At 38.5% G+C, this 22,907-nt stretch overlaps 1 protein-coding gene across 2 annotated transcripts in view; it reads left to right on the forward strand.

Moving 5' to 3' along the window:
* Positions 1-221: 221 nt before the first annotated feature.
* cpne5b (copine Vb) overlaps positions 222-22,907 on the forward strand; it is a 213,347-nt gene continuing 190,661 nt past the window's right edge. The window contains exon 1 of one of the 2 annotated variants that reach the window (XM_084394844.1): positions 222-647. In XM_084394844.1, coding sequence (XP_084250970.1) covers positions 538-647 — 110 coding nt within the window. In that variant the 5' untranslated portion in view covers positions 222-537. The remainder of the gene's footprint in view (positions 648-22,907) is intronic. The other variant, XM_084394843.1, reaches the window with a different exon arrangement.

Here is a 22,907-nt window from a genome sequence, read left to right on the forward strand (position 1 = left end):
TATGCTAATAGAAATATATATTAAATTAAGTCTTTAGTGACCAAGAACTCTCCTTGGTAAAATCAGCATTGACACAAACACCCGTGTCTTATTGTTTTAATGTATAGAATACAGTTTGGCACAACATAATTGTGATTCGCTTTTCATTGCCGTGTAATTCAAGCCGCTATAAGCAGACGCACCGGAGAGAGCATCAGTGCGCATGCGCGTGTTGAACAGATAGTAGGGTAGGGCTGGAGCGCGCGCTGGCTGGATGCTCTTCACGAGCGCACATGTTAGAGTACTTGATGTGCAGAGGAGATCTTTCCCTCTCTCTGCTGATGAACGCCAGCTGACCACCAGATTCTCCAGCACAGTTTAAAGCGACTTCCCCCCCCCGACTTTAACAACCCAGTTCAAGTTTCTTGAGTTGTAGGGGGACTCTTCATTAATACCCTGGCCTTGTTAACTCCGGCTTGGTCCGAGCGGGACCGTGACAGCCTCCGCGGGGCCAGGCTGCGCGAGCCGTGGAACTGCCCCGAGGAGCCGCCCGCGCTCATGGAGGGAGACATCATGGACAAACTGGAGGACATGGCTTCGGTCTACGAGTTCGACCCGTTAACGGGGAACATCCCCGCCACCAAAGTGGAGATCACAGTTTCGTGCAGGTAAGAAACCCGGAGTCCGGTGTGAGTGACAGCGCGCGCAGCTGGAGGGGGGAAACGCGCGTGCATCACCACATACGCCTCTGCTAGAATAACACATCTTTCAGAATATATCAACGACGTTTATAGTGAGAGAAGTTATCCAAAACTATCATTCTGTTGTTGGGAATGGCACTGAATAGATGTTGCACGTGATAATAGAGCATGAAGAAAGAAGCATGTGTTTATAACACTGAAAGAAAGCGTTAAGTCTAATCGACTAGGGATTTTATTTAATTTTTTTTACATTCTAGGCCTATTTGTACGGTCAATTTTTAAGTTTTGTTTATGGGTGGGGTGGAGACAGTTACCTCTAAGTATCAATAATACATAATGCTTCTTGTTTACAGTGTTACAACAGTTATTTTGGTCGGAATACGTGTAACTGCACATGTGTCGAGATGTAACATCTGCGATGAATGCACGATGTGCTCTGCTCTCTCTGCTCTCATGTTCATTATATATTCTCTGCTCGATATGGTCACACACTCTATATGTTGCACAGCAGCTGTATAGCTGCACTCATTGATTGATTGACTGTGTAAACACTCTCTAATGAATGCAGAGTGAAGCCTAGGGTTACATCTGTATTCTGCTTTACCTGTTTTTGGTGCAACATATTGGGTGAATTCATGGTGATTGGAACCATTTTTGATATTGAGATGACTTGTGAAAGTGTCCCAATCAACCTGTTTTATGTTTTGGGTAGTAATTGCATAAACGTATCTGGATTTGTATTTTACTGATAAAAGAGCTGCCTGTCAGGAGGCTGACATAAATTTGGTGGACCTTCATGAGGTTTTGAAAGAGGAGCAGACAGACATGATCCCAGCAGCTCCTTAGAAATATAGAGCTTTCTCGTTCCTCATTTTCAATAACTTTCAAGAAGACACATGGAAAATACCACTGTGCAGTGCAGTCCTTCCCTTATATCCACCCAAACCTGTGTAATGATTGGGATTATTTCATAATCATCATTTGTGATTAAGATTCTCATAATTGCTTCATGCAATAAAAGATTATCTTAATGTTTTACAGTGTAAAGTCAACACTACCTTCTTTAAGATTTAGTAGTAAAATGTCCTCCCAATCTACTGATTTGCAAGTCTCATATAAAATGTTGTGGGTTTACCCTGATAACAGCTCAACATGCAATATAAGAGAAAGCTGATCAGCTGTGTTACGGTGACCGATTCAAACGCCAGGAATTTCCCAGTTACACGTATGAATATTCATGTTGGTGTGCTGGAAGTGGCAGTCTTTTGTTCACTGGTTGAATATAAGCTTAAAGACATTATTTAAAAATGAAATCTGAATTGCATTGTAAGTGATGATACATGAGGCGGATTCCCAAGAGATGATTAATTGCATTTAAATGAAAATGAATCACTGCGGAATGGATAAGTGCAATTATTTTTGTGCCAGGATGATTTGTCTTGATTTGAAGTTACTTGCAGATAAAGGAAGAGAAAGAAGCCATTTGTAAGGTGATTTATGGCCGCCTGCACCTGTGGACCATTTATCTTTTTCCTGCATGTATTGCTAACATGTGATAAATAGTGGGTGATATTGATTTTTGTGACACTTTGAGGATTAACTGTGAGTGGAAATAACAATTAATAATAAGTGTGAAATCCATAGCGGCATTTTATTTTCTTTAAAAGCCCGGAGTTACGATGAATGCCACAAAAATAACACTATATCCACTGCCAGCATGCTTAATACAGCACATTATGCTTAGATAGGTATGCACACATGTATATGTAATATAATACGTATTTATTTTGCGCTAATGACCATCTGACTGCACATAATCCATTATTTAAAAAGTAATAATTAATTAGTGGATTGTAGAATGTGGTAATGGGGTGAGCATGACCTCAGGCACTGGGAGCGGATCGACGTGCGGATCGACATGCATAAACGTGATTCCATCCGATCCATGAAACAGGGGCTTCATTTACCCTAGAGACCTCAATTGGCATTCCAGTCACATATATAGAGCCTGACCGAGAGCTGTTGTCATAGAGTGACGAACAGAAGGATCAGCAGATGAAATCTATAATGGATTTCAACAAGTTTGCGTTCAAAGGTCCGGCCAAATAGACTCCATTACATCTGAATGGTCGTGTGACGGTAATGCGATTTGTAAGGTAAATGGGAGTTTGGATCACATGGCACTCTTTCAATTTAAGCTCTTTTATTATCAATGAGATTTGTTCTTTCAGTGCATATGTCATCATGATGACTTTGGACATAATATGACAGCGACTTCCTTTTCAGGAACTCCTGTTATCAGAATGCCAACCATTTTTATTCATGCAACATTCAAGAATTCACTTGGTTTCTTGAATAGCAATCTAAAACACACAAACCCTCCTCTTCCTGTTCATATAACACTCTAAATCTCTAATTGGTGCCTGTTTAACACTTTGTGCTCATTATACAATCCAGATAATTGTGAGATAAGAGTGCTTGCTTATGAAGACTGTTTTTATACCTACTGTAACTAGACATGTCCTGATTTTAACTGCGAGCATTAAATTATTCAACATCTTTTCCACAAAAAAAAAGCTTGAAAGGGATGTGGCGCATAGATCAAACTCGTGTTGATTTGTATTGCTTTCGGGAGACTTTTGAGAGACGAGAGGAACGCTGTGATGTTTTTCAGGTGCTCTCCGGGGTGTAGCTCCCTTGCATTGTTCCTTTATGATTTTGTAAATACTTTATCTTTACAGTGCAAGATCCACTAGCATATAAGACTCACTGGCCACCAGAGATCGTACCAGGTTTATTACCCATGCTGTTCAAGAGATAAACGGCAACTAATGTATGCAAAGAATTCCCTCAGTTTTCATATTCTCTGAGTTTTGTGGGAGGGCGTGTGATGTTTGTTGATTGATCGCTTCCAGCAGCCAATCACAATACAGATATGCGTCAGTGTGAAATGTCAGTGTGTACCTGGGGACAGATCTCTCAAAACCATTCCCCCCTCCCGTCTGCTCCTCAAACCACACACGGATATGGTGATTCACTCTTCTTCTCTGGATTCTGGGAAGAAAAAAAAATTACGGCCTGTCTTTTGCATGTAATTACTGTGATTTTAGAGCAATTACCGGTTCCCTCGTTAAAATCCCTGTAACAATGATAAGGCATCAGAAACCTGTCAGAGAAAAACCCTTGTGACGTATTTTTCTCTTGCTCGGGGCGGGCGAGATAAGGCTGGGATTACTGTAGCCGGATAAGGCGGAAGGAAGATTACACCACAAGCGTTTCAAGACTTTTCAAGTGCTATCGACAATGGAAACGGCAAAAACCTGTTTTATTTATCAGATCTGATGACAGAGATATGCTTTCATCTAAAGCAACACATAACTGCTTCATTGGCCTTCTCTTGAAGTCCATAAAGCTGAAAGTATACTTCCCTTGTCTGCGTGACGCAATTATCTTCATCAGTGCTTGTGCGTGGATAACAGCGCATGTACAAGTGATCTGAGCCCTTGAAAAGAAGTCATAGACTGGGAGTGAGATGGAGCTGAACATGGAGAATGAGCCTTGAAGGATAACTGTCGCCACCTAGGGTCACTAGGCTGGTCCTTATCAAGTCAAAAAAATTTTTGTGCAAAATGTTAGTGTCTTAACCTCTTAAACTGTTCCTTTTAACTTCAAAATTGGAAATATGCAAAAATGTTGACACAAAAATGATATTTAGAGGTAGCTCAATCATGTGGAAGATTGCCTATGTTAAGCTTTGCGGCGTTATTGTGATATGCAAGTAATATTAAAAGTTGCTGCAAATGAACTACATTTAATTGAAATCAGAGCAACATTGACATGACAACAATCTCAAAAAAAGCACAAAGTTTTCAACAATCCCTCATTTCTGATGCTCAGCAGCCAGTGTTGACTTTTTGCAGTCTGGATATAGATCCGTCGGTGATCTTCCACCACATGAAGGAGAAACTGCAATTGTTCTTCAGAGTGTGTGAGATAGCCATTGTATTCTTGAATCAGAGCCACTCCTCTCTCGGCGTGATCATTGACTTCTTTCATTGCATGTATAATTGCCTGTGCCTCCTGATAATCTGCTTGATTCGGCCAAAGTTCCGGGTCAATTTCAAGGAACGTAATGTCATTTTTTTTAAACCAAATAATGTGCTCTAAACTCAAACAATAACCAAGGTGATCATCAATAGAAATATGTATTGATTCCACCAGGAAAGGTAAATCTGCTAAACCAGGTCATGGATGGATTAATTTGGATTTAGTTTCTACAATAAGTAAACTGAGATATGCTTCTAAAATACATATTTAGGAATATATGGAGCATATGGAATATGTGGAGATTTTTTGGGAATTTTACTAGCCAGGTACAATACCAATTCAAATGATCGTTTTTTTACGAAAATCATCAAAATCTCAGAAAGTTTAAAACTATTGAGCTACCAGTAATTATTATGTTACTGCCATAAAAATTGGCATGCTGTATTTTCTTGTATAAAGGAACAATTTGAAGGGTTAAGAGCATGACAATTGGAGACTTTAAAAATAAGGACCACCCTAAGGGTCACCTGCCACCTGCAACCTAGGGTCTTTTTGTTAATCTACCCGAGGCAAACTTTCGTTTAAAAGCATAATTAGAATGGAAACGCCACTTTTAAGTTTGACCGTATTTTTGGTCAAATTGCCTTTTGAATGGGAGTGCTTGGGGCACTTCTATGATAGCATCAGAAATCGCAATTTTTTTGATCAAAATCTTTCTTTTTAGTAAACTCTGTGTACACAAACAATGTTCTCAATGCTGGAGTTCATGTGTCATGTGTGACAATTATCCTTTAACACAATAGGATGACATATTTGTCATTTTAGGGTTGAAAAGTATCCTCAAGACAAGAGCCCCCTTAACTGCCCCAACTCACCCTTCACAGTGGGTCCATATGAGTTACGTCACCAAAATGCTGTAAATGTGGGATGTGGGACCAGTGGGATGCTAATTAACTTACTAATTAAAGCAATAGGCATGTTGTTTTCCAGTAGCAAAGCAATTGTATTGATTTAAGTAGTGAGGTAGCATTGTGAAGCATTTGTTCAGTATTCTCTATTTAGAATCAGAACAAGCAGTGTCCAATTTGAGAATGAATGACTCTTTGGAATCGGTTCTTTTCAATGGATCAGGCAAACCAGTCTGAATCACTGAAGTCGCTGGATATTAGTTTGAGTTTATATCAGTTGGAGTGATTCCAGCATAAATGACTCGCTCACTTGACTAAATCAGATGATGCAGTTGACTTATACTGAGACATAAGCAGCAATATAATATAATATATGTTTTACCTGTTTTGGGTATAATTCAAATATAATAAATATATTATATTTTAGCATTTATCTACGGAGCTTTCTGAGTTTCTCAAGGGGACGCAAACGCAAAAGCATTGAGTTATTATTTTTCCTCCCATCTCATATTTTTTTTAACCACCACCATGTCCCTTTAGGGGCTCCGTGTATATCAATATAATTAAAAATTTAATTAAAAAAGATCTCCAGAAGTGTTTTGGAATTGTTTTGTGTTACAAACAATATGATGTGATGTGATGAAATGTGATATATGATAAGCTATATGATATATTATGATATCATTTGATGTATGATATGATATGATATGATGTATGATGATATATGATATGATATTGCCTATTTTGGGTATTTTTAACGAACAGGGATGTGAATAAATTACCGTACTAATTTTTAACATGAAAATATCATGATGCAGCTTTAATGTTGCAAGCTGCCAAATAGTTGGTAGTGTAACTAGTTTTTTTTCTCTCTAAACAGTAGCTTTCAATTAGCTGAGATATTTCTAGAGTAGATTAGCTTAGCTAGCTAGATATTTTTTTAATCAGCTTGCCCGACACTGCTAATGAGGTGATTTAGCTTCATGCTAAATATTTCTAGCACACTTATTCCCCCTGGAGAAACCCAGGTCAAGCCCTTTGTGCCAATGGTGATAATTTATGAATCGCCCTTGTGGAGTTTGAACCTTACGATTATAATCCAGGGGATGTAACCACTACACCAGCCACCGAGCACTGATGCTCCATTCTCACATCTCACAGGACCTCATATTATGTCATCGTTTCTGAAAGCTTCTGCTATTTGGTGTAAGGTCCCCTAAGAGTTTCCTGAACTCTGGCTTTATTTTCTCCCACTTCACACAGTGTCTATCCAGGCTGTTACGCTGGGCAGAGGACAATGGCGCTCCACGGTCAGGTGGCATCGCTCGCGCTCCACTACTCCCATTTGTAGCCCTTAATATCTCCTTCGATTCGCTCTGCCCTAAATACTGAACCAAGTGGGCGGCTTTCAAACTTTTAAGCCTCTCTGCAGAATCTGTGAAGGGCCGTTAGGAAAAAAAGACTCTCTTCATTTAAAAAAAAGAGGACTGGAGAGAGAGAGTTGGAAGCACAGTGGATGTCTTTGAGGTGAGCAGTGTTGAAAGCCTGCCCACATTCTGCAGTCACTCTTACGACCAAAACAGATTCAGCAGACAATCCGCCATGAAGATGCAGTCCACTGAAGCACTGAGGAAGTAAACCAGAACAAACTCAAGCCAACAGAGCAAAAAACATTTCTTGACGCGGAATTTTGGCCATCGCCGCCGATAAGGATCAGCGAGTGATTGGTGTTCGAAGCAGAGGCGGTGACAACCCTGGAAACCCAGCGGAGAACGAGTCCAGCCTGAGATGTTATGATCACAAGCTACATTGATTTTTCTGATCCTCAGAGGTCTGACCCTTGTTCCCTGTATTCTTACATGTACAGACACATGGCAATTGTCGTCTCGCACAAATAGCTGTTCAGTATGGCTGACTGGCGCTTTTTATTGGTTTTTCTGATGAACGTGGGAGAGGTGCCATAAATAACTTCATCCAATTGTTCATTTTCCCGGTCATGGTTGCCATGCCGGCAGAGAGCCGGAGTTTTCCTCAGTTTGATTTGAAGCAGAAGAGCCTCTCTGTTGTGAATTATTTTTAGTGAGTGTGTTCATGAGCCACTCGACTCTACTGATTTTCTCATTTAAGTGATTTTAGAAATCATTCTCTATAAATCCATGTCAAGTCAGGTGCTAAATTATTATTACTGAAAGATACATGACATGAGATTCTATGAGACATAAGTGCCTTTGTACGGACACAACTTGATCTTATTAACATCAGTATTTATTTACTAAGTTTTTAAGTCTTGATTCTAAGTAACTATTGTAACGCAAGTAGTCTCCTTTTTTCTCAGAGAAGTAGATTGTAGAGTAATCTGATTCATGAACGAGTGACCGATTTCTTTCAGTGAATCAGAATGTGAATCAGAAAACTCATCTTTGATCAACAAAATGACAAACGTTTTTTTTTCCTTAAAAAAATAAAAATGAATCATGCCTTAAAATAGCTTGACTGTAACGCTACACCCTTGCCTCATTTAGTATACGTGGTTTTATGAATATGCAAATGAGCCCCGCCTCCACTCACTCACTCAGCTCAGAGATCCACTCGTTGACGATCACACGTTGATCTGATTGGTTACAAGGTAGTTTGTGACGTCAGAAACACCAGCGATTTCAAACCGTGTTTTTGAGAAAATACTCTTGAAAAATATGAATTTGCCCAGGGTTTGTCTTAAAGCACATTAAAAACACCACACAGACATATAAACAACTTAAAAGCTTGATTTTCACCGCTGGAGGATCTTAAAATTAACGTTCAATTAATCGATTAATCGTTAACCTTAACCTCTTAAATATGAAGTAGGTTTACCAGCACAAAAAAAAGGTGTCGTTTTAAAGCTTAGAAGCTTGGCTTTACAGTGAATATAAGGAATATTACCATCAGTGCTCGAGTTATACCGTGAGCTTCGGGGGGTACAGCTATTTCGACTGGAACGTCACTCTCCATTTATATAGGCTTACACACACGAGAACCACTAATCTATATGCGAAATTCCCTGAATATGCAGATTCCCTCTTGTTAAGACATTTAAGAAAGAAATTGCACAAAATGATAAATCGCCTCATTAAACCTCTCCCCGTGTCAGTATATCTAACAAACTCCTGCTACGGCGTGTGATTGTAGAGCCTAATGTTTTTAAGTTAAGCAGCAGCGATGGTAGTGGCCGCTGAGTGGAAGGGAGACCTCCGGGTAAACCATTTTTACCCGTACCCGGTAGTGAAGTGATATCAATGAACCATAGCAAAGAACACAGTCTGAACGTACCGGAGAAATGGTACAGCCCAATGGGGAGTGAGGGTTTGAAAATCGTATTTCATTAGATTATTTCCTGAATTGTTGGTAATACTGCATTTAAATACATACAATTTTGGATAGGCTAACATTATATTATATTAATTTTTTTTCAGTACCCCCCCCAAACTATTATTTTCATCGAGATCGACTTTTTTTGACTGTCAAAACGCCGGCGGACACAGCTACTGTGAGTTGATCAAAATCTTTCTTTTTAGTAAACTCTGTGTACACAAACAATGTTGTCAATGCTGGAGTTCATGTGTAGAGCCCCTGGTGAGACTTCCAGCACAGTTTCATGTTGTGTCGAGCCTTCTTAGTGTTTTAAAAATAGCCATTTTTGATGCTATCATAGAAGTGCCCCAATCACTCCCATTCAAAAGGAAATTTGACCGAAAACGGAAATACGGTCAAACTTAAAAGTGGCGTTTCCATCCTAATTATGCTTTTAAACGAAAGTTTGCCTCGGGTAGATTAACAAAAAGACCCTAGGTTGCATTTTGGCAAGAGTTACGCTTTAAAGTGGAGATTGCTGTTGTATTAAGAAGTTACGAGTTTTTATGCAACAATATAATTATCTATAATGGTATCATCAATTTCAGATTCATCCACTACAGAACTCAGAATTGTAATTGGTTTTGGACTTTTCTTCCTGTGTTGGTGGCTCTTGGCCAGAATAAACTGCAATGTGAACCAGACTTTATAGGTTTAATGACTTGTGAACTTCCTCGCATAGTCTGTGCTAATTGTTCTGAATCACTAATGGCTCCTTAATGTGTGACGAACACGAGGTCCTTCCTCACACATCTTTCTATTTCTCTGCTATCCACTTGGCTTCCTCTGTTCCATCTGCCTTTGACTCATGTGCAGGATCTCTTTTCTTTCTCTATCAAAAAAAGAAAAAGAAAAAAAAGGATCTGCCTCCTGTTCTTTGTGGCTAAATTGCCCAGACGTGACTGGCAGCGTGGACCCTTTCTGGAGCTGATAACTGCTCCGGGCCCAGCGTGAAGACTGCGGAACTGAAAGGAATGCCGATTGCGGTGGCAGAATTGGATGTGTGTGGTAAAGTGGGACGCCCCTGTGCTTCCATCTGTCTCGACACACACACACACACACACACACACACACACACACACACACACACACACACACACACACACACACACACACACACACACACACACACACACACACACACACACACACACACACACACACACACACACACACACACACACACACACACACACACCTGGCTAGTGGAGCATAGAGGGACCTGCTTTTATATGCAGACTTTCTCAAGACTACCAAAAAGACAGTTCTGGTCTGGAATACAGGAAAGATAGTCTCATAATGAGTCTCTGAAGTTATAATTAAATTACTGGTGGATGAAAGGAGTTTGACACCATTGGGTTTAAAACCAGTGATGAGGTTCAGCTCATTTAAACTTAGGGAAAGTATTTCAGAAAAGAAATCTTGCTAATTGAAAGGAAAGTTCACTCAAACCAAACCAAAAAAAAAAAAAACTTAATTCTTTCTTTCTTTCTTTCTTTCTTTCTTTCTTTCTTTCTTTCTTTCTTTCTTTCTTTCTTTCTTTCTTTCTTTCTTTCTTTGAAAGAACCTTTAAAAAAAATCCCTTCAAGGAAAGATTTGATGTTTCAGAATTCGTTCATTGAAAAGTCGTCCACACTGCAATAAGTCTTCTTAATGTTTTTAAATAAAAAAATATTTCATTTTTTATAGGGCTGTCAATTTAATGTGCTCACTTAATATTAGTTGAACTACATTATTTAATTTTAAAATAATTTAAAGAAAATAAGAAAAATAAAATCCTATTTGTAATATTTTTTCTTTTTCTTTAATAGGGCTGTCAATTTAATGGTAATTTAATATTAATTAATGAATTATATCACTTAATTATATAACATATTCTGTAAAGTAGGGCTGTCACTTTAAGTTAAAGTTTAATATGAATTAATTAAAAATATTAATGTATAATTTAAGTACTAGATGAATTAAGTAAAAATATACATTATATCAATACATCAAATTTAATTAAATACAAATAATAATGACACAAGAAAATTGGCATTTCCCTGACATAAATTCTGTATAAAGGAATTTTTCTACACCATCAGAGCTCGTCAAGAACCTCTTAAAGTTTATGGAAATAAAACAATAGATTTCTAAAGCCACTTTACATTCAATGACTAACAATTTTACTCATCTAAATAATGCAATACTCCATTCAAAAATATCTGAATATTTGAAGAAGGGCAATTCAAATGTCTCTTTTTTTTCCTATAATGACACAAGAGGCACTAAATGCCACATAATGTCCTTGTTGCTCATTTAGTGCCATTTATATTAATCCAATTAAAATGACTCCGAGACTAATCCAGATGTTACATACTAATTGAACCAAGGGCTGAGGTGATATCGAAGCACACATGGAATGCCTCATTAGCGTTGAGAGTGTTCGAATAATTGATTTTTTTTTTTTTTTTTTGTGGTCGAGGCTCTGGTTGTGTCTCAACCAATCTGCTTGTTGAAACGTGTCATTTCGGTTGGCAGCAGTGGTAGTTTTCATTTTGGGCAACATATGCTCTCTGACGGGGCTCATCACGTGAGCCGTCGCCTTGTTTTCCCTAGCTTGATGATGGATTAGCTCCATTAGGTTTTGCTTTATTAGAACCAATGCACATGCCAAGGCAGAGCATGCTGGGTACAGCTGTTGAACACCAGCGCTGTTAGGAACATGCTAAAACCTTTTCTATTATTTTTGGATTGATTTAAATTTGCTTGGATTTGCACGGTGGCCAGTTGGGATGCTTTCGAATTTTAATGGTTGTACTTGTGCATTTTTGCACCTCAGTCAGAGTTTCTATTCTGTCCATTGCATTTGAGTTCAGGATTAGATTTGTGACACTACATCTAGTTTTCTCTTAGTTAGTCCCTCACTCTGAATTATAAAGGTTTTAAAAAAAGAGTTCAAAGCAATGCCTTCTTAGTATAAAGAACAATTTAACAATCTAAAGAACCGTTTGTGCTATGGAAAGGCTCCATGGATGTTAAATGTTCTTTATGGAGCCATAGTTGCCAAAAAAACACATTATTTTTTTTAAAAGCGTTGGCAGCCTGACGTCTTGGCTTCTCGGGTGAGATTTCAAACAAGGCTTCAACTGCACTGCTGGAGCTCTCAAGCCTCAAGTACTGTTTCTTTATTCTGAGTTTTATTCAAAGTACTCAGACATTTATTAGTCACTTTCTTACCAAAACCTGAGAAATATTGCACACAGTATGTAGGAGTAACTCTTGTGCTTCTCGATAGAAAAAAAGCCCTCATTCAGGGATGTAGGAGTCTAGAGACGCATTTATGAAATGTACGTTTGGGAAAACTTGATGAACATTAGCTCCACTTATAATAAGGTATGAATTTGCGATATATAGTTCATATTTCTCTTAAAACTCTCAATAATGATTTAAAGTAACGTTCTTGCTTTAAAACAGATGAAGCTCAATCAACAGCGTCTGTGACATGCTGTTATTACCACTGATAATGATTTGGACTCGTACATGCATCTTGAAGGGGGTAAAAGCAGAAATGTGAAGCTTGTATGTTTATTAATGCACTTACGTAAATTATTTACATATTTTGCAAAATAGGCTTCTTTTGAAAAATTGAGATTAAAGCACAGAAATGTACTATTTGTAGTCAAATGGTTTTCTGTGTTCAGTTTGAAATGTAAAATTTAATGATCGTAAAAATATGACGTGATGTTACAATGTAAAACATTTTCCTTAAACCTTGCATGCATGCGAGTTTACACATCTGAATAATTTTCTTAAAACTAAAAAAAAATGTTTTACTGTACAAATATCATGAACTTTTAAATCATAAATATCATTAAGTTTTTAGGTAATCACACTACATGACTTTTTACAACCTAAACTTAACTTGATTTTACAGTATTGTCAGACTACTTCATTTCTGGCTTTTTCATTATGAATGAATTTCATTTTTGTGGGGAAAAAATAATAGCATGATCATCATATAAGAAGCATATTTGCATCTTTGTACAGTACGTATAAATTGCGTAATTATACAAATTGTATAAAAATATTTTTTAATAGATTCAATGACATCATGTCATTTATCCCTGAACTTCTGGTTATGTGTTACTAGCATAATGCTTGCAGGCATCATGCAAAGGTTACCGTGGTTACCAGCTTCACTTGGTTGAAAAATGCCATGGACGAGTTTGGTGACTGATTATTATTTATTTATTTCAATTTGTCTCATGTTATCACATATAATGTCCAATATATGTGGTCATATTTTCTTAATGTTGTTTTCTTAATGTTCACAGACAAGGCTTAAAGTCCCCCTGTGGTGAAAATCAAGCTTTTAATGTGTTTTTAATATGCTTTAAGACAAACCATATGTAAATCCATAAGTCGATTTTCTCCTTAAAACTGCAGTGAACCAAAGACAGTCTCAAAAACACGGTTTGAAATCACTGGTGTTTCTGACGTCACAAACTACCTTGTAACCAATCAGATCAACGTGTGATCGTCAGCCAGTGGATCTCTGAGCTGAGTGAGTGAGTGAGGCGGGGCTAATTTGCATATTCATAGAACTATGTATACTAAATGATGCAAGGGTGTCGAGTTACACTCAAGCTATTTTAAGCCATGAAGAATTCTTTTTTTCAAGCAAATTTTTTTTAAATGTGTCATTTTGATGATCAAAGATGAGTTTTAAGGGATACAATTATTGATTTTAAGATAGTTCCAGACTAAAATGCATGTTTGAGCTGTTTTAACTGAAAGCAACTTGCACTGATATATCTTAAAATATGTCAGTGCCATCTCAAGGTTCACACCAGTAATGCATTTTTCTAATGCTCGTTTATAAAAGCTACTTAAATGTTCTAATTGAACTAAGGCCTAATCCTGGCTTAATCTAAGCCCTGTCTGTGAAACCGGGCCTTAGACTGCCATACAGTGTGGGTTCATATTGTCGTGTGTTGTAACTGACAGCATTACACAGATGCTGTGATTGGAGCTTGAGTATATTGAACCCAGAACATTGCATTAGTGAGTAAGCAGGACTGCTCTCAAGTGCACGTGACTCTTCAGCAAGTTTTTTTAAGTAGGTTAAAGCTGGTGGGGGAAAAATGATCATCAAAACCAAATATCGCATTTTGCTTTAGAGAACGACTGTGTGGGCTTGGCTTTGGCTGTAAAATCGAGGACAGATCTGATCTGTTTGCTCAGGATTACGCTGGCAGTCACTTCCATTGAACGTGATTCAGCAGTGTCATGGTCAGAACAAAAAATCTCTAACAATCCTGCAAAGCGCAGCGGCTCCACGGTGTAGTTCACACTCTGTAAAGATTGCTCAGATAAAAGCATTTGAGTAGAGCACTTTTTTCTGTTTCTGTTTTTCATTTATATAAGATAGAATTTCAGTTCACAAGAATGTGTTATTAATGAGACTGGGCTGAAGATATGTGACAGAGTGAGTGAGTGAGAAAGAGGGAAGCAGAAAGACGAGAGGCAGCAAAAATGGGGAAATAGGGGGTTGTAGAGCCGAAATAAGAGTAGCTGGGACCCTTAAAACAGATTCATGGAAAGAAAAGCTTGGAGGAAAAGACATGACAAGCGTTCTACAGAGAGCTGGGGCTCACTTTGAAGACACTGTGCTGGAAAGCACTTGGCAGGTGTTGTAGAGATGCTTTGGTGCACTTCTACTGTTCTGCGACCCATGCCTCATTCTCTAAGCATTCAGAGCTGCAGTGCTGAGACGACCCAAGAGAAACGACCAGCTCTGCATCAGTGGGATAGTTGACAAGAACCAGACTCAAGAACCAGAACCAAACTCTTTCCAAAGTGACTCGCATCAATGTACTTTCTCTTTTTTCAGTCGAACACAAAAGCTGATATTTTAAAGCAATGTTTCTCTTCAGTGGGTCGCAGAACCGCTTTGAGTGGGTCGCGGAGTGTGCAGTCAAAGAGGTGTATAGGCGATAATAAATGTTGTGAAATAATTGCATAATAGTACTAACTGGAAGGATATTTCACAGCACCAAGATCTTCTCATCTGAGCTGCCTCTGCGGTCTGTCACCACTCGTCAATGTCAAAATATTTGAGATGACCAATCAAGTCAAGTCAAGTTACCTTTATTTATATAGCACTTTTTACAATACAGATTGTTCCAAAGCAGCTTTACAGAGATAACAGGAAAATAATGCAGCAAGGTTTGTTTCTAGAAGAAAATAGCATCACAGTCCATCTTAGTTAAGTTCAGCGAGGGTTCATTTTTGTCGTAAAAAGTCATTAATTGAGTTCATTCGTACATCCTTCGTTAATAATTCGTTACACAGAACTTAATTATATTAAATATTAATCAAAAATGATTCACACCTTATTAATAGTTAATGTTAACTGATCTAGTTAACTAGAGTTTAATAAATGGAACCTTATTGTAAAGTGTTACCGATTTGTTATACACCGATTCAGTGTTGGACAGATCAGTTGTTTTAACCATTCATTAAATGGAATCGGTTCAAAGGAGTCATTAGTTCGCGAATCGGACGTGTCATTAGCGGACTTGTACGCGTTTGTGTGATTATCCCGGCAGTTAGGACATCGCACAAGATTTGTCAACACAGAAAACATTTCATCATTGGATAGGTTTTGTTTTGTTTATTGAAAGTGTTTTTTATGTCAGCTGAATGGGCGGAACGCTTTTCAGAGAAGATAAGGCAACGTAAAAAAGTTTTTTTTGTTTTAGTCTATTAGTCTATGTGTGGGAAACACTGTGGTCTGGATCCGGCCCGGATCCGGCTGACTACATCATGCGTTGTGGTCGTGTCTAGGTGCAGGTCCTCCATCTGATCTGGATCCGGCCTGGATCCGGCTGACTACATCATGCGTTGTGGTCGTGTCTAGGCGCAGGTCCTCCATCAGGTCTGGATACGGCCCGGATCCGGCTGACTACATCATGCGTTTTGGTCGTGTCTAGGCGCAGGTCCTCCATCTGATCTGGACACGGCCCGGATCCGGCTGACTACATCATGCGTTTTGGTCGTGTCTAGGCGCAGGTCCTCCATCAGGTCTGGATACGGCCCAGATCCGGCTGACTACATCATGCGTTGTGGTCGTGTCTAGGTGCAGGTCCTCCATCTGGTCTGGACAAGGCCTGGATCCGGCTGACTACATCATGCGTTGTGGTCGTGTCTAGGTGCAGGTCCTCCATCTGGTCTGGACATGGCCTGGATCCGGCTGACTACATCATGCGTTGTGGTCGTGTCTAGGTGCAGGTCCTCCATCTGGTCTGGACATGGCCTGGATCCGGCTGATTACAGTAAACCTCGAAATAAACAGAAAGACTAACATTAGCGTAGATGCCATTCTTCTTGCGATGTAACGAGTACACCAGGTGTTATAGGAAGTAGGGCTGGGCGATATATCGTTATAAAAAATATATCGATATATTTTGAAATGCGATATGGAATTAGACCATATCGCATATATCGATATAGTTCAAATTTTCAAATAGTCCGCCCCTCCTTCCACTCTGCGCGCGTGTTTAGAGCATGTTATGTTATGAGAGGCGAATCATGACTACTTCAGAAAACCCAGCACAATAGGAACTAACAGGCAGTGACATAAGTGTACGCTGAAATAAAGTTTTTCACCTCAGAAACACGGACTTTCTTGTCCTGTCAGCCGTTATACTGTGCTCGGAGCGCACACTCTTCTATTGCACGCGCAAATGCGGCGGCGCGCGCGCTGTGTATCGCTTCACTGTAGGCTATATAAAGTGCAAAAGAAACTATACGAGCATGCAACGCCGTTACGTTGTAAATTACACGAAATAAAAGTAATGCTGGTATGATTTTTTTAATTCTATTCACCTGAGCAGTTTCCATGTTTCATTAACAGTTATTGTTAATATTGTGTATTCACCATGGTAACTGTCGTTTACTTTATTTTTCTTTGTGTTATTTTTTATATTTTTAAATGACTGTAGTGGCTCATACCACATTGTATAAACAAAAACTAGTTTGGGTCTGCTATTTAATAGCTTTAGCATAGGCCTACTGTTTATTTATTAGTAGCCTACTAGTCTTTACTAGTCATATTTTTACAATTTATGTTAAGTAAAGGGGGACAGTACTTGTGTGTGTGTGTGTGTGTGTGTGTGTGTGTGTGTTAACAAATTTTGTGTAAACGTGTTATAATTTGCCTATATATATGTAGGCTATATATAAGCAAATTATAACATGTTTACACAATTTTTTTTATATATATTCAATGTAAACTTTGATAATCATAATTAATAAATCACAATTACAATTCCAAGGGAATAATTGGCAATTATGATTTTTGTCATAATCGGTGCAGCCCTAAGGTAAAGAAACCTGTTTATAATTTATTAATTTGATTTTGCAACTGTTCACTGAAATAGCTGGTTTCAATAAAACTACTTGTGACGTCATGTTTGGCTTTGACTTTGACTGAACATTTGCTCTCACTTTGCAGAAAAAATATCGGGATATATATCGTATATCGATATTCAGCCTAAATATATCGGGATATGACTTTTGGTCCATATCGCCCAGCCCTAATAGGAAGTGTTCCAATCAAATCAAAGTAGGCGGCTTTATGTTCACAGAAGCTGCGGAGCGCAAATTCCAGCGCAACTTCAGTTGACAGTCAGAAAGTGCAAGATAAGATGTAAGTAGCTAAACTAAACATTTCATATTTGACAGGTGATTTAGGATAATTATATAATTTTCGTGATTCATGTAATGCAATATTAGTAACTGTCAATGCGAGGAGACAAGAAATGAATGTGTACATATTGTGAATGAATTAAGTAAACTTATTTATCTAGCATTGGTAACCTTCAGTAAACTAACTTAATTTGATTATGATTCATATAGGCTAAATATCAGTCGACCCTATATGTTTACTTTCTTCACTGACACAGATAAAAATGAAAAGACTATCAGTCAAAGCTCAGCTTTAGGAAGGGGAAAGGCAGAGACTGAGAGAAAAAGAAAGAATGATGGAGGAGAGAGCAGGGATTGACAAATAATCTACTACCCACTGACAGCTATTTCTTATCCAGCTTTTTGGCCTTCAAACATCTTGAAATTCACATATGTAGATCAGAGAAATCAAAATGTTCTCAGGGGAGCCAGAATCCCCCTAACCACCTCAAATTTGGGTCTGTGATAATAAAGCCCTGCCTACGGCCCTGTGTCAGGCTATATGTCAGTGTCATTATTCTAATTTTTTTTCTTTTTTTTTCTTTTTTCTAACTTGTTACAAGAAAAATTCTCTCACCACAGAAAAACAAACTTCACTGTCCTGTCAGCCGTTATACTGAGCTCTTCGATTGCATCAGCAAATGCGGGGGCGCGTGCTTTATATCACTTCATTATAAATAAAGCTCAAAAGAAATAATGAGCATGCATAGTTATGTTGTCAATTAGTAAGTCATAAAATGACCAAAAAGTACCTAAAATTACGTAACTGGTACGTTGTGTGTTAGCTGGGAAGGATTTGCATGCAGGTAAGCAGTTTCCATACATTTCATTAACAGTTCATGTTAGTATTGTGTATTCACCAATGGTAATGTGACACTTTATTTTCTCTTTGTGTTATTTTGTATATTTTTAAATATTTATACTGTGGTGGCTCATACCAACTTACTAACGTTATTGTACTAACAAAAACTAATTTGGAACTGCTATTTAACTAATATATATATATATATATATATTACCAATTAGGTCAAATTCCAAAAAAAAATTGCATTGCGGCTTAATTACCATGGGAAATTGTGGGTCCCATGGCCAAACCAGTTGAGACCCACCGTTTTAAAGAATGTCCTGGTTGCTCTTTTTCATGCAATGAATGTGAACGAGATATAAACTTTTGAGGAAAACATTCCAGGATTTTTCTCCATATAGTGGACTTCAGTGGGGTCCCACAGTTTGAAGGTCCAAATTGCAGTTTCAATGCAGCTTCAAAGGCTCTACACGATCCCAGCCGAGGAATAAGGGTCTTATCTAGCTAAACGATCGGTCATTTTCAAAACAAAAAAAACCCCCGATTTTGAAGTTGGAGAAAATTAGATTTCAACATGATTACGTAACGTGTGGCACATCGCAGAGCTAGTGCAAGATGAGCTTTTGTGGTTAAAAAGTATATATATTATGTTTTTCTTTGGAAAATGACCGATGGTTTGGCTAGATAAGACCCTTATTCCTCGGCTGGGATCGTGTAGAGCCTTTGAAGCTGCATTGAAACTGCAATTTGGACCTTCAAACCGTGGGACCCCACTGAAGTCCACTATATGGAGAAAAATCCTGGAATGTTTTCTTCAAAAACCTTAATTTCTTTTCGAGAAAGAAAGACATGACCATCTTAGATGATGTGGGGGTGAGTATTTATCAGGAAATTTTAATTCTGAAGTGAACTAATCCTTTAATGCATTAGTTAACATAAACTTACATTGGGCAATAGAATACAGATTGCTTCAAAGCAGCATCACAGTGATAAAGGAAAATAATGATTAGTGATGTAAACAGAGTTCAATTCAGCCCTAAAGTAGACAGTAGTGTAATTATTCAGCTCAAGGCAGTTCAGTGTTGATTCAACACTGCAATGCAGTTAAAGGGTTAGTTCACCCAGAAATGAAAATTAGCCCATGATTTACTCACCCTCAAGCCATCCTAGGTGTATATGACATTCTTCTTTCAGACGAATACAATCGGAGTTATATAAAAAAATATAATGCGTCAAGATCTAGTGTTACTCTTTCGCCGTAAACCGATGCGTACGGCCGTCTGCCAGAAGCTAGTTATTTTAGCTAGTAAGTTTTAAATATGGATATTTTTCTTACACGAACGCATCGCTTCACTTCAGAAGGCCTTTATTAACCCCCATGAGCCGTGTGGATTTACTTTTATCATGGATGGATGCACTTTGATGGCCGATCACTGCCATTTTAAAGCTTGGAAGAGCCAGGACATTTTTAAATATAACTCCGATTGTATTCGTCTGAAAGAAGAATGTCATATACACCTAGGATGGCTTGAGGGTGAGTAAATCATGGACTAATTTTCATTTTTGGATGAACTAACCCTTTAACTGAGGGTAATGTTAACGAATCCCTCAAAAATGTACAGGACATGAGGGTGAGTTTATTTTTGAGCGAACTATCCAATTAATGTGGTTCTCTGTGAGCTGTATCATTGATGTGGTGTCACGTTCCTCCTCCAGAGAGTGGGACGCCACAGTGATCCTGCAATAGCCTGGCCTGCCTCTGCATCCCTACCTCTGACATTCCCCGGAAAGCCCTGGAGGGGTCGCCGGCCGCAGTGAATAATTAAATAGATGGTGGGAAAAGCATGCTGTGTAGGCATTCATATCGATCCAGAGAGTCCAGGCTCGAGTTCCCATTGCCGGGCACACGTTGAGTTTTTTATTAAAGGGATGAAAACCAATTAGGCCTCACGGCAACCTGGCCCCATCCACCACAGATTGCACCATGGGATTGATTCATTCTGATCTGGGTTGTGAAGAGAGGGAAAACTCAGCATTAGCATGCGGAGAAGAAGGCTAGAATTCCCAAACGCCATCACGACTAAAAGCCTGCAGACTCTTGAGGTTTTCCAGGACGCCGTTGACATGACGGGACTGGAAGATTGTCTACTCTCACAAACAGTGGGGTCACCTCACGAAAAATAATTTCAATGGAAATATTGCAAACTACGGCACAGACCCGCGCTGGTCTCTCTTGAGATCTGGGATTTAATTGCTTCTGGGATTGGAGGGGTTTGTTGTGATGTTGTTGGAGCAAATTGTATCTATCCAATATCCATTATAAGAGACCGCCCTGACAGAGCGTCTGTTCTTGGGACACGTAATCAGTCACGCACTATGGCCTCGGATATCAATTCCAATATAAACGCTAATAAAGAGATCATTCGAGCAATAAGCAAACATCGCCATATGCTGCTGCGTTTCTTGTCGGGATTTAACACACCGCTACATATGCATATCATTAGCATTTTAAATCTCAAAGGCTGCTATAAGGAGACCGTCTTCTGTGGTTTCAATCCAAGATGAAGTTTGAGAACTTCAGTGTGTGTGGGTGTACCGGCTCAGTGAGTTCATCTGAAAGTGTTGTGATGAAAATGCATTGTGTTCCGATGCAGTCAGGCGTTATTCACATTTGTCTTCGATCCGTGCTGTCAAACAGGGTGTTGAAAGCATTAATTGTGCTGATGGCTCCTCTCCGGACAGGCTGTTTCAGCTCTCTCTGTGATGCTCACTTTTATTGCTCTCGCACCTTTGATGTTTCATTTGTCTGATGAGGAAAAGACTCAATCGCTCCCTTTATTTCAGAAGCAATTGAATGTTCTGCTGTTGTATTTTCTGAATCTTCCTCCCTTGACTCAGATTTCATAGTCTACCTCTCAATTTAAGCTCTGAAGTCGTTCTGACAGATCCAACAGTCCTGTGATGCATCAGTTTCGGAGTTGTCATGGCTACCTGTTGAACCACACTTGTTTGATGTAAGGAAACCAGTGCTTTTGCTGGAGAGGATGGGAGTTTTACAGAATTAGTTTTAAGTCACCATGAAAAAAAAAAGATTTTTTTTTTTTATGGAATATTGCAGTGTTTATTATAAATATGTTTCTGTGCACGGTATTTTATTAATATTAATGTGTCTTAGTAATCAAAATAACTTCCCTCCCTCTTGCAGCTGCATCTCTTCTCTGATGATGTGTTTACTGGTGTGAGGGCCCTACATTTTTTCTTCAGCCTTTACGTTCTGGTTAAAAAAAAAAACATTTTAAAAGTAGGTGTTTCAGAAGGCAGTCCAAACCAAGGAGGACTGTAGCATTAGCTTTAGCATTCATATTCATTCCTATTAGCATTTCCATACGTATCAATGGCATTGCTATGGAAGCTTGTTTCCGCCTCTGAAAAAAAAAAAAGGTAATTGCTTTTTTCTCAGAATTGAACTTTATAACTTGCAATTGCGAGTTTGTCAGAATTGCAAGATATAAACTTGTGATTGCGAGAAAATAAGTCAGAATTGCAAGTTACAAAGTCTTCCATAAAGTCTGACTTCATAACTCACAACTGTGACTATCATGCAATTCTGACTTTATAACTCGCATTATATCACAATTTATATCACAATTCTGAGCGAAAAAGTCAGAATCCCTAGTGAAAAAAACCTATACCAAAATGTATTTAAAATACATTTATTTCATACTTAGTATACTACAAATCCATATATCCATATCTATAAAGATAACTATAATGATAACACACCAGAGGACGAAATCGTTCTGTTTCATATAAGCTTGTGCTGCAGTTTTGTTGTCTGATGCTTTAAATGCTTGAGCTCTTTAAAGCACCATTGGTTCTAGTTGGTGGTACATGTTTTTATCGTTCATCAGCAGGAAAAAATGTATTCCTCTGTGTCGTTATCATTATAGTCATAGTGTACTCTGCTATTCTTTTAAATTTGCAATGAATTTTAAAAGCATATCTTTATTGTTATAGTTATTGTCCTTGGTGTGAACAGGCCTTTAGGTTTGGGTGTTTGTAGCCACAGCATGTTGTTGTTTCAGTTCACAGTGTCTTGTCTCCCTGTCTCATACTGATGAACAATTCTGTTTGTTCTGACAACTGATTTTTCAGCTGTTGCCGAACTCTCTCGTAATGCGTGTCAAATTATCCCCTGTGTTTTTACAGAGCGCTGGAACAACATGTTCCCGGTTTGGGCAGTAACAAGCTCAGGATACTTTTAGAGCACTTTAATTTCTCCTGTCTGACATTTCTGCAACCGATGTTGGAAACACAGCGTATTGGTAATCTTCAAGTGTCCAT

This window comes from Rutilus rutilus, assembly GCF_951802725.1.
Source record: "Rutilus rutilus genome assembly, chromosome: 22".
NCBI lineage: Eukaryota > Metazoa > Chordata > Actinopteri > Cypriniformes > Leuciscidae > Rutilus > Rutilus rutilus.